Below are 12,636 nucleotides of genomic sequence, written 5' to 3'. Positions count from 1 at the left end.
ACCCGCCTCAGCCTCCCAGAGTGCTGAGATTACAGGCCTGAGCCACCGCATCCGGCCAACTTTGCCTAATTTTTAAACCCATCTTGTATCTGGTACCACAGCATCAGTCTCCCTTCACAGCTTCCTTGTTTAAGTGACTGCAAAGCGTTGTCTCTTTCATTGTCATTGTACCAATCAGTTGGTGTGGCTCTCCCTGCTCCAGATCCTGAACAACTACCTCCAGTTTGAGGTGTCCCATGGCCCCTCCGATGTGGAGTCCGTGATGCTGTCCAGGTTGCGGGTGACCGACGGGGAGTGGCACCACCTACTCATCGAGCTGAAGAATGTTAAGGAGGACAGTGAGATGAAGCACCTGGTCACTATGACTTTGGATTATGGGATGGACCAGGTGAGCTGGTACCTGCACCTCCTCTGGGGATGGACCCTCTGGCCCAGGGAAAAACAGAATGACCCCTTGATGTGCCAGGACCTGCCAGAGACCTTGTGGATTTGGGGAGGCACTTTCTGGGCCCCCGCAAGTGGGCTTCTGTTCTGCCCTGTACCGAGGTCACTGGCATCTTCCTCACCTCCTTTACCCAGATGCCCCACCCCCGACAGTCAGCAGCTGACTTCCTCCAGCTGCATTTCTCAGCATGGTGCTGTTGGTGCCTTCAGCAGTGGTTTCTTTTAGCAAAGCCATCTTGAGCAACTTGCGCATGCAGGCTCAGCACCGTGTCTTTAGGGTACTGAAGTAGCAATGCCAGGGCCCGTGCCCTCAGAGCATGGATGGGGAGCAAAACTGGGAAAGCAATGAGACCCAGGCCCTGGACAGGCCTGTGAGACACCAGGGAGCCACGCCTGTCCTAGCAGGCAGATGGCGCCATCCCAGACAATGTTCAGAATACTTACTGAACCAAACTGGCTTTCCACAATTGGCAGGCGGGTAACTCAAGATGTTGTCTGTGAAATGCCCACACACTTAAGGGGCTACCTGGGATTTCCAAGAGCTCTTGGAGCCAAGGCTCATCTTACAACACAGACCTGGGAGTAAATAGGTGTGTTCCAGGCACCTGCTTTTCTGGGACTGGATCTCAGCCAAGACCCTCTTGGGTTCCCACAGTGTTAATGGGTGAACGAATTTCCGTTCGCTGCCATCTTCCTGATTCGCCAAACTCTGTCACAGCGGGGCTGGTTTAGCGTTGTGCCTTTGACAGAGGTGGGACAGTTGCTCACGTTGACCCCACTGGCCGCTTCAGCTAGGCTGGGACATGGACACCCATCCTCTGGCCTGGTCCCCTCGCCCTGATCATCACAGCCAGCCACGCTGTCCAGCTGGGCCCAGCTCTCTCTTTGGAGGCCCAGATGTCCTCAGGCTCTGGGGAGCTTGTTGAAGCGACTGTTTAGGCTTCCAGCACATTCTTCAGGCTGGAAGACGTTTCTAGGATGGTGGACTCTGCCCCCAGAGCTCCGCCCCTCTCTCCACACAGAACAGGGCAGATATCGGGGGCATGCTTCCCGGGCTGACAATCAGGAGCGTGGTGGTCGGGGGCGCCTCTGAAGACAAGGTCTCCGTGCGCCGTGGATTCCGAGGCTGCATGCAGGTAGGTGGGGGCGGTGGCGGTGGAGTGGGGGGGGCCTGTCCCTCACAGGTGGCTCCGAGGCTGCCAGCACCACCGTTGGTGCTGTTGGTTACCCTGTTAGCTTTCAGTGAGTGAAGAATTTGTCTGATAGACATCCCCACTTTAACAGCTCCTGTTTCCTCTTTAGATCCATCCTTCCCCGCAGTTCCCCTTGGCATCCTGGCCGTCCCTGGCCCCCACAGCTCCCCACTGCCATGCCAGCCACCTGCCCCTTGCCTTTGTGAAGCATCCTGAATTGAGCCCCTCGCTGCCGCCCCTACCCAGTCCAACCACAGACGTCACCCAAGTAGGCCCCGTGCCTGTCCCCTGGAGCCAGGGGTTCCAGCCGAGGGAACTGCTCTCAGAGTCGCTCAGCTCTCAGCCCCCTTGGCTCTCAGCCCCCTCGGCTCTCAGCCCCCTCGGCTCTCAGCCCCCGCGGCAGGGATGTCCACTCCTCACACTCCCACCGTGCACCCCAGGAGATCGGGCCGGCGTGCCCTCTGAGCTCCTCACCCAGCCCTCCACTGCACTCCGGCCACCAGGCCATGGGGCGGGAGGAGCAGCCCTGCCCACCCCAGCTCTGCAGATAAATGAGGCGTCACAAATGAATGCCTCGCGAGGGACCAGAGAGGTCTCAGGGTTCCCTTAACCCCTACTTACCTTTCCGGGCTCCTGCAGCCCCAATGCCCTTTCCTTAATGCAGGGAGTGAGGATGGGGGGGACGCCCACCAACGTCGCCACCCTGAACATGAACAATGCGCTCAAGGTCAGGGTGAAGGACGGCTGTGATGTGGAGGACCCCTGTACCTCGAGCCCCTGTCCCCCCCACAGCCGCTGCCATGACACCTGGGAGGACTACAGCTGCATCTGTGACAAAGGTGGGACCGCCCTCCCGGGGCCCTTCAGTGACAGGGAGGCCCCTCATGACTGAAACACAGGAGGGGGGCTCAGTTTGGACGTTGGTGTCCCCAGCCGACTCCCTGTGGTTCTGTGGAGCGCTGAGCTTTATAACAAGTAGGCCTTGCCTAGAGAGAGACTCTGAGCCTCTTCCTTACTCGAGGCACAGAGTGCCCCAGGTGCTCTCCTCAGCACATGGGGTGATCAGCAAAGAAATGATGAAAAGTAAGCCTGGGCGCAGTGGATCACACCTGTAATCCCAGCACATTGGGGGGCCAAGGTGGGTGAGTCACTTGAGGCCAGGAGTTCAGGACCAGTCAGGCAACATGGTGAAACCCCATCTCTACCAAAAAAAAAAAAAAAAGAAAAGTTAGCCTGCATGTGGCCCCAGCTACGTGGGAGACTGAGGTGGGAGGATCACTTGAGCCTGTTAGGCAAAGGTTGCAGTGAGCTGAGATCATGCCACTGCACTTCGGCCTGGGCAACAGAGCAAGACTGTGTCTGAATGAATGAATGAATGAATGAATGAGTGAAAAGTACACATTAAGGAAATCCTCCCTTCAGGGTGGCCTCTGAGATTTGAGGTGCTGAAGTCATCTGCTGGTGGCCATTCCCCATGTGTCCTGGGGCGGCCTGGGGCCCGTGTTCCAAGGCTCTCACCCTCCTTGGGGCAGCCGGGAAGGCCTTCCTCTCTGCATTCACCGAGTCTAACCTGCCTAACGCTGTGTTTTTGGGGACCCTGTGGCAGCCTGTCTCTTCCCTCTGCCGAGTACCAGGGAAAGTCAGATCTCGGGGAGACAGGTTGCTCCAGATATTTTAACGTGGAAGGTCTCATGGATTCTGGGTGGAGGTAATGCTGGCTCTGTCCTTGCAGGGTACCTTGGAATAAACTGTGTGGATGCCTGTCACCTGAACCCCTGCGAGAACATGGGGGCCTGCGTACGCTCCCCCGGCTCCCCGCAGGGCTACGTGTGCGAGTGCGGGCCCAGCCACTACGGGCCGTACTGCGAGAACAAGTAAGAGCAGCCCCGGGACCTCCCTCTGCCTTCAGAGTCCACGTGGCTGTGTTCCCTCTTCAGTCAGTGTCTTCTCTTTCTTATTTTGACCTGAAGATATGTGTAATTCTGGATAACAGGGACATATTTTTTTTTTCAAAATTGGCATGAATTAAATGATAATTTTTTTTTTTTTTTTGAGACAGAGTCTTACTCTGTCATCCAGGCTGGAGGGCAATGGTGCGATCTTGGCTCCCTGCAACCTCCGCCTCCTGGGCTCAAGCGATTCTCCTGCCTCAGCCTCCCAAGTAGCTGGTCCTACAGGTGCCTGCTACCATGCCCAGCTAATAATTTTGTATTTTTAGTAGAGATGGGATTTCACCATATTGGTCAGGCTGGTCTCGAACTCCTGACCTCAAGAGATCCACCTGTCTCAGCCTCCTAAAGTACTGGGATTATGGGTGTGAGCCACCACGCCTGGGCAATGAGAATCGATTTGGACATCTCAAACTAACCCCATTGGATCATGTGTCCACGCCAGAAATGTGCAGTATGACTCACCCGGAGTCCTCGCTGTGCCCAGAGCGAACAGACCCCATGAGATGCAGTGAGACATGTGCGATTTATAGAGAATGCTTTCTCTCTTGAGTCGGTGGGGTTGAGGTCGTGTCTGATGAGTGTGGAGATCCTGGTGTGGTTAGGACAGGCAGCAGCATGCTCTTTGGGCTCCCAGAGTGCCCTTTGCACAGGGATCGCTGGGCACAGTGTGTAGTCATTACAAGCGTCACTTTGTCCAAGGTGGAGCTGCTTGGTTCTTCATAAACCAAGGTTCTAGGCTGCCGTGGAGGTGATGCCCCCATGGCTCATTGTCCTCAGCTGCTGGTGGCCCTCAGGTGTGGGGACACCTGCTACGCTCTGTCCTTTGTCCACCTGAGCCTAGAGCAGGTGCTGTGATCCTGGCTGTGACCCCATGAGCGGGAAGCAGCCTGTGCCCTGGAGCTGGTGACCTCACGAGAAGATGGCACCACGTCATTCTTGGATACCAGCAAGATCTAATGCAAGGGAGAGCTTAGAGGAGGTGCCCTGGGAGTGGAGAGGGAGGTGGGAGCCAGTGAGGCTGAAGCCGGAGGGCTTTCTGGGAACAGAGCCAAGCTGGAGAGGGGTAAGGGGATGACGCTGGTCTAGAGAGGCCTGGGTGGGGACAGGGGTGGGCCCACAAGCCAGGAACAGAGCTTGGCTGTGTGGAGACCCTGGGGGCCCAGCACTAAAGTGGCAGAACCGGGTCTGGTCTTAAGGAACCGTCAGCTGCCGCATGGAGCACAGCTTGGAGCGGGGTGGAGGGGGTTGCTAAGAGGCTGATCCAGCGTCTCCATGCCCGGTGCCGCGGTCACCAGGGCTGCAGGGGGGTGAAGGCTCTGGGGCCCCCACACTGCACACACACATCCATAAACACCAGACTCTATCTCTGGCCTGGTTTTCTTTGTGACCCTGATTTGTACACAGTCCTTAATACTTGCTCATCAAGTGAGTGAATGCTAGAGCTGGCAGCTGGGTAGAGGGAACTCGGTTAGCCAGGATGGGGAATGCAGGAGCCCGCAGGACACTCGGGCGGGGCCGTTGCAAGCAGGTGGGCCTCCAGGTGACTGCGCAGGTGCAGCCCCCGTCAGGAACAGGTAGGATGACTCATGCACAGCAGCAGCCGGCACCTCGGAGGCCTGGCTCTGTCACTGCAGTGTTGCTCATCTTCAGTGTCTGTTGCTCACCGCCGGGGGAGGCTCAGGGAGGCAGGACTGGCTTCCACTGGGTTCTGAGTGCATGCACGTGTGCTGCTGATCTAAGGGGCACGCTACACCAGGGCACGGCTGCCCTGAGCATCTGTGGGGCTGGTGCCCAGGGGACCTGGGGGACAACAAAAGCTGCCACACTCCCTGTTGAGGAGCTTCCCGCGGGCATCTCATGCTGGCACTCACCCCAAGCGCACTTTGAGAAGTTGTGCCAGGCAGCTGAGTTCAGTCTGCCTGTGTGGGGCTGCGTCGTGAAAGGCCAGCCCTTGCGGTAGGGTTCACTGTCATTAAGCCCCAGTGAGCCAGGCGTCATGTGGATGTGGGGCAGACAGTGGGCATAGATGCCGTCCCAGTCGCTTTGGGCATGGCAGATCTGTGGGTGGGGGGTGAGGTTGGGAGCCAGTAGAGGGGAGACTGAGGCCACATAATGTGAAAGCGAAGTTCCCAGAGCTGGACCCAGCCAGGCCTCCTGGGCAGCCATCTCCACACTGCCAGCGGGCCTTTTCTTGTTCCGGAAAGCACAGTTGCATAAACCTTCCAGCTGCCCTCTTATTTTCCCCGCAGACTCGACCTTCCGTGCCCCAGAGGCTGGTGGGGGAACCCTGTCTGTGGACCCTGCCACTGTGCTGTCAGCAAAGGCTTTGATCCTGATTGTAATAAGACCAACGGCCAGTGCCAATGCAAGGTGAGGCCCAGCCCCCATGGTCCCTGCACGCCCACCCCAGGCCCTGAGCCCAGGGAGATGGCTGTGTGCGCTAACACACATGCACAGATGCCCCTACATACACATACGCCTACACACCCTGCCCGTACACACCCCCTACATACACACATCCCTACACACACCCTGCCTGTACACACTCACACCTGCACACACTCACACCTGCACACACACCTGCAGACACACCTGTGCCCACTCACACATTTGTGTACAGATGTGGGTTTTGGTTTCCTTACTGTTCCTCCGTGCTCTGTAGTTTACATTTTCCACATGTAAACTACGGGTTCAGCCCCGCCAGCCCCTACCCATGGAACAGGAATCCCTGCCTGCTCCCAGCCCACTGCCCATGGCTATGGGCAGCCCAGCCTTTTCTGAGGGCTGGCTCATCTCTGGCACCACCCCGGCCCTCCTGGCCTCCTGGTTGGCCATTTTCCTGGTCTTTTTTTTTTTTTTTCAGATGGAGTCTCGCTGTGTCGCCCAGACTGGAGTGCAGTGGTACAATCTTGGCTCACCGCAGCCTCTGCCTCCCAGGTTCCAGCGATTCTTCTGCCTCAGCCTCCTGAGTAGCTGGGATTATAGGCGCCCACCACCACGCCCAGCTAGTTTTTGTATTTTTAGCAGAGACAGGATTTCACCATGTTGGCCAGGCTGGTCTTGAACTCTTGACCTCAGGTGATCCATCCGCCTCAGCCTTCCAAAGTGCTGGGATTACAGGTGTGAGCCACCGTGCCTGGTCATTTTCCTGGTCTTTACCAAGTTGACGTCTCATGACAACAGCAGTTTTAAAATGGAAAGCGTCACTAAGTGTGTTATGCCCCACCCCCGTCCAGGGCTGTCCGTCCTAACCTGCGTGCAGCACGGAGCTCACATCTCACGTCTCCAGATATGCGCACGTGTTCTCAGTGCAGACTCTAGGGACCCCTCCCTACCCCTCTCAGGATACATCACCTCCTTCAGGATCTTCGTGTACACCACAGCCATAGCACTCACAGTAACTTGAAACCCAGATGTTAGGTCTGAGGGTAACAGGAGCCTGGGCGAGGGACATGAGCTTCCTGCAGATGCGGCCGGCCCTAGGAGGGAAGCTGGCATCAGGGTACCCTTGGATGCCATCCCATGATGTCAGTAGTGTCCTGAGTGCCCGCAGTGGTTCCAACAGCAAGTGGGACTTGTGTCCTAAAAGGCTCAAATTAAACAGCTCTCCTGGGTCCGGGTTGGTCCACACATGTCACCAGGTGGTGGTGGTGGCACAGTGGGTGGCAGAGCAGAGGGGACGTTGGAAGTGAATTGGCGAAAACTTGCCTATGATTTTTTTCTCATTCAAAGTTATAGGCAGGGTGTGGTGGCTCATGCTTGTAATCGCAGCTACTCCGGAGGCCGAGGCAGGAGGGATTACTTGAGCCCAGGAATTCAAGACCACCCTGGGCAACATAGTGAGACTCCCACTTCTACAAAAAATAAAAACGTTAGCTGAGCGTGCTGGTGCATGCGTGTGATCCCAGCTACTCGGGAGGCTGAGGTGGGAGGATCACTTGAGCCCTGGAGGTTGAGGCGGCAGTGAGCTGTGATTGTACCACTGCATTCCAGCCTGGGCAACAGAGTGAGACCCCATCTCAAAAAAATAGAAAAACAAAGTTATACAAAATGTAATAAAAAAACATGAAGATCGCAGTCACCCCATGTCGCCTCCCAGCTGTGATTGTTAGTGTTTTAGCATCTCTTCTGGGCCTGCCGCTTACCGCCATTTTACACACAGTTGGAGTCCCCGCCTGTCACACAAGTCTGAACGTTGCTCACGAGTCTCCCCAAGTCACAGCCTGCCCCATGTTCTGGGGCGGGGTTGGGGGGTTGCTACTTGGGCCTGGGGAGGCCCAGTGACTGGCCCAGGCAGTGTAGCCGGTAAATGGCAAGGGTCAAGCATGAACCCAGGACTTTCTGAATCCAAAGTACAAGCTCTTGATTGTCACCCTGACCCACCCAATAGTGGACGTTCAGGTGGCTTCTAATTTTTCCAAACAACTTTAAAAAAACGCCCAAGGGCTATCCCCACGCGTAAGCCTCCATTTGGATCTCTGATTCTTTTTAGGACAAATGCAAAGGTGCTCGCTGCTGAGATTTGCTAAGACATGAGGGAGAGCATGCTTCCCGGAAGAATTGTTCTCCTGGGTCCGGCCTTGTGGGGCCCTGGGAGGCAGCCCCTGTTGGGAGTGGGATGTGGGCAGAAGGTAGCCATGAGGGGTGAGATGGCTGGTGGCCGACACACGCACCCAGGTGGGAGTCTGGACGTTGCTTGGGAAATGCGCTGCAAGGTAGGGCCTTTCCTGGGCATCTGAAGTCACAGGCCCTGCCTCTGGCTTTTGCAGGAGAATTACTATAAGCCCCCAGCCCAGGATACCTGTCTGCCCTGCGACTGCTTCCCCCATGGCTCCCACAGCCGCACTTGCGACATGGCCACCGGTCAGTGTGCCTGCAAGCCCGGCGTCATCGGCCGCCAGTGCAACCGCTGTGACAACCCGTTTGCCGAGGTCACCACATTCGGCTGTGAAGGTCTGTGTTGCCCCTTGACACCCTGCAGGTTACAGCGCAGGGACAGGCTGCTACCCTGGCGTGCACGTGGGTGCATGCAGGCCAGCTGTTTGGGGGAACCCTGGGCTCCCTTGTGTTCTGCTTTCTCTTGACCTTCTAGAAACCTGGTTCTGCGTGAGGGGGTGTGGGTCAGAGCCTGGTCACCCCCTCTCCAGCTCTGACATGGATGGGGGCAGGGGAGATGCTAGGGTTCGGTTCTTGGTGGGAGCAGGGCCTCCTGCAGGGAGGCACACGCAGACAGTGGTGCCTGTTTGTGGTGGTGGGCACGGCATGCCCCGCTGAGCAGCCTTCTCTCCTCTCTACCCCAGTGATCTACAACGGCTGTCCCAAAGCGTTTGAGGCCGGCATCTGGTGGCCACAGACCAAGTTCGGGCAGCCGGCTGCGGTGCCGTGCCCCAAGGGATCCGTCGGTGAGTCCCCGGGGCCTGTGGCATCCACGGGTAGGGAACTGAGGCACGCGTCCTTGTGGGAGAGCCGGTCGAGATGTGGGGACTCACGGAGTGTTTCGTGCTGAAGAAACATCAGCAGGCAAAGTGCCGGGGAGAAATCAGATCACCTTTTCCCTACCCGTAAATACACAAAGCAGGCAGAGGATGGAACAGAAACATGAACAGCGTAGTGCATGTGCGGACGCCTGCCTGTCAGACCCAGCCAGTCCCTGCTGCTTCGCTCAGGCTGAGGCACCTGGACAAATGGCTTCACTGTTTGTAGCATTGGGTTTCCTCTGTGAAGTGGGGACAGTGACTTTGTCCCCGCTGTGAGGGGCGTCTGGGGAGTGCAGTGAGGCAAAGGCCTGGCCGAAACAGATTCCTGGCACATGGGATCATGGCCGCCCGGCGGATGGTGTTGCTGATTTCTTTCCTTGCGGACTTGCTTGGAAGTGCTGGCTTCTGTTGGCTGGGCACCCGAAACGTCTGGTTGTCAGTGTCAGAGCAGCTTCGGCCGTGGCCCTGACATGAAAGAGGGGCGCTGGTGTTGGCCTTCCGGCCCCCCGGGGTTCTCACTGCCACACAGTGTTCTGGGTTTAAGTACATTCGGACTGGGGATTGAAATACACAAGCATTGATCAACAATTTGAGTTTCAGGCTTTGCATACCTGCTCTGCTTCCCTAGGAAACGCGGTCCGACACTGCAGCGGGGAGAAGGGCTGGCTGCCCCCAGAGCTCTTTAACTGCACCACCATCTCCTTCGTGGACCTCAGGGCCATGGTAGGGGCGCCTCGAGGATGCGTGTTCAGCTGGGGCACGTGTGTGTTCATGTGTGCATGCAAGGGTTTGTGTGGGCCGAGGCTCCTGGGCTGGCGAGGGTGGGGGCAGCTGTGATGCCGCAGGGACAGCCCCACAGGCCCGCAGCCTGGAGCCAGGAGGTTCCTGTGGACTTGGGGGCATTGGCACCTGAGCCAGGCACCCCCCACGTGCACTTCTGTCCCCCAGAGGACCCAGCTCTGTGTCTTTCGTTCTGAAAACGCAGGGTCCCTGCATTTGACTCCATTTGCCCCCTGATCCCGCCCTATTTCATAGCATTTGTTCCCATGCCTCCCGCTTGCTGTCTTTCTCTGAGCCCTCTTTGGCCCACCAGACCCTTGTTACCATGTTTTCCATGTTCTAGCTGTCAGCGGTGCTCATGTTTTGGGCTTCTGGGTTTTTTTGTGTGTTTTTTTTTTGTTTTTTTTTTGAAGACGGAGTCTCACTCTATCTCCCAAGCTAGAGGGCAGTGTCACGGTCTCAGCTCACTGCAACCTCTGCTTCCCAGATTCAAGCAATTCTGCCTCAGTCTCCCCAGTAGTTGGGACTTACAGGTGCCCACCACCACACCCTGCTAAATTTTTTACTTTTAAAATAGAGACATGGAGTATTTTTTTTTTCTTTTTTGAGATGCAGTCTTGCTCAGTCGGCCAGGCTGGAGTGCGGTGGCGCGATCTTGGCTCACTGCAAGCTCCGCCTCCCAGGTTCACACCATTCTCCTGCCTCAACCTTCCGAGTAGCTGGGACTACAGGTGCCTGCCACTACACCCGGCTAGTTTTTTTTGCATTTTTGTAGAGACGGGGTTTCACCGTGTTAGCCAGGATGGTCTCGATCTCCTGACCTCGTGATCCGCCCATCTTGGCCTCCCAAAGTACGACATAGAGTGTTTTTAAAATAGAGAGTAGAGACGGGTTTTCACCATGTTGGCCAGGCTGGTCTCGAACTCCTGACCTCAAATGATCTACCTGCCTCAGCCTCCCAAAGTGCTGGGATTACAGGCATGAGCCACCGTGCCCAGCCAGGCTTTTGGATTTTTTTAAGTTCCTTTCTGACAAGGAAACTTGCACCGGACAGTAGTGAGTTGCTGAGTAACCGCAGGAACCGAAAGCAACCAAAGTGGGTTTGCACACATCGCGACCACCTCCCTGTTGCAGAATGAGAAGCTGAGCCGCAACGAGACACAGGTGGATGGTGCCGGGGCCCTGCGGCTGGTGAGGGCGCTGCGCAACGCTACACAGCACACGGGCACGCTCTTTGGCAATGACGTGCGCACGGCCTACCAGCTGCTGGGCCGCGTCCTTCAGCACGAGAGCTGGCAGCAGGGCTTCGACCTGGCAGCCACACAGGATGCCGACTTCCACGAGGTAGGAGGGTGGCCGCCGCCCTGGCTCGGGGACACTCGGGGATGCCCGTGGGCGGGCGCTGTGGGGCTGGGCATCCACCTCAGCTCGTGGAAGATGGTTGTGTCTGGGATCCCTGAGGCAACCCCTCATTTCTCAAATGTGAGTCCTGGCGGGTGCAGCACCTGGCTCAACTGACAATCTCTACAGAGTGTTCCGGAAGGAAACGGGCAGGTCACAGCCTTGCCGGTGATCCCAGTGGGGCCTGTAGTGTGATCTAAGTGGCTTCTAAGTGGCCCACCTGAATCAGCCCCTCTCCCTTCCACGCAGCCTGTGATGTAGTATCGTCCACCCATTTGACAGGTAAGGAAACAGGCACAGAGAGAGCTAAGGAGTTTGTCCAGAGGCGCAGCTCGTAAGGGGCAGGGCCCGGCAGTGAGCCCCCGTGTCCACTCCCACCCGCAGCTCTGAGGTCCTGCTTTCAGAGGGCCGTGCCTCCGCCTCAACCGTCCAGCTCTGTGTGTGGAACTTGTCAGCCCCTGAGCGGTGTCTTTTTAGGGTGAATGCAGAGGAGACTCATGCAGCCTGATATTTGGAAACTGCCCTTGGGGACTCCAGAAGTTTCCTTGTGGCTCCACTGCAGGCCTCTTCATCCAGACAGGACCCCAGAGGAGTGCCTGCCCACACAGAGCCCACGGGGGACACCCTGTCCCTCCCACCCATCCACACGGAGCCCTCAGGGACCTCCTCATCCACAAAGGGCCTCCAGTCCATGCAGGGCCCCCATGGAACCTTCCGGTCTGCATAAGGACGCCAGAGACCAGGCAGGGTCCCCTTGCTGGGATTTGAGTTCCAGCCTGAGAGTTGGGCCAGTGGCGTTTATTCTCCACGCGTGACTCCGCAAACAAGTTTCCTTCCCGGTTTCTGTTTCTTTTCTTTTTTTTTTTTTTTTTTTTTGAGATGGGGTCTTGGGTCTTGTTCTGTTGTCCAGGCTGGAGTACAGTGGTGTGATCTTTGCTCACTGCAACCTCCACCTCCTGGGTTCCATCAATTCTTCTGCCGCAGCCTCCCAAGTAGCTGGGATTACAGGCGCCCACCACCACGCCTGGCTAATTTTTTGTATTTTTGGTAGAGTTGGGGTTTCACTGTGTTGGCCAGGCTGGTCTCAAACTCCTGACTTCAGGTGATCCACCCGCCTCAGCCACCCAAAGTGTCGGGATTACAGGCATGAGCAACGTGCCCAGCCCTGGTTTCTGTCTTGGGTGTGGTCCCCAAGCCCCTGAGCACCGCCTCATGCCCCCATCCAGTTGTTCACATAGGGGTGCGTGGAGGCTGAGGGTCACCCTCGGAGGAGCTGCCCACGTGTCCACAGCAGCCTCAGTGTGGGTCCTCTGCTCAGCCCAGGTTGTGGTGGTTCCATCACTGCTTTACGTGGTGGGGTTCAGGAGGACTTCTGATATTACCAGGGGC

The 12,636-nt window shown here is 57.0% G+C and overlaps 1 protein-coding gene across 1 annotated transcript in view; it reads left to right on the top strand.

The window, feature by feature from the left end:
* The window catches only part of CELSR1 (cadherin, EGF LAG seven-pass G-type receptor 1), a gene marked incomplete at its 5' end in the record, with an annotated part of 226,134 nt that overhangs the window by 187,478 nt on the left and 26,020 nt on the right, over positions 1–12,636 (top strand). The window contains 9 exons of the mRNA XM_011984071.1: positions 203–388; positions 1,467–1,580; positions 2,302–2,476; positions 3,370–3,511; positions 5,839–5,959; positions 8,359–8,542; positions 8,890–8,991; positions 9,695–9,789; positions 10,981–11,190. Coding sequence (XP_011839461.1) covers positions 203–388; positions 1,467–1,580; positions 2,302–2,476; positions 3,370–3,511; positions 5,839–5,959; positions 8,359–8,542; positions 8,890–8,991; positions 9,695–9,789; positions 10,981–11,190 — 1,329 coding nt within the window. The remainder of the gene's footprint in view (positions 1–202; positions 389–1,466; positions 1,581–2,301; positions 2,477–3,369; positions 3,512–5,838; positions 5,960–8,358; positions 8,543–8,889; positions 8,992–9,694; positions 9,790–10,980; positions 11,191–12,636) is intronic.

The sequence above is a fragment of the Mandrillus leucophaeus genome, unplaced genomic scaffold (genome assembly GCF_000951045.1).
Source record: "Mandrillus leucophaeus isolate KB7577 unplaced genomic scaffold, Mleu.le_1.0 Scaffold26, whole genome shotgun sequence".
Classification (NCBI taxonomy): domain Eukaryota; kingdom Metazoa; phylum Chordata; class Mammalia; order Primates; family Cercopithecidae; genus Mandrillus; species Mandrillus leucophaeus.
This window is presented reverse-complemented; position numbering and strand designations above follow the sequence as displayed.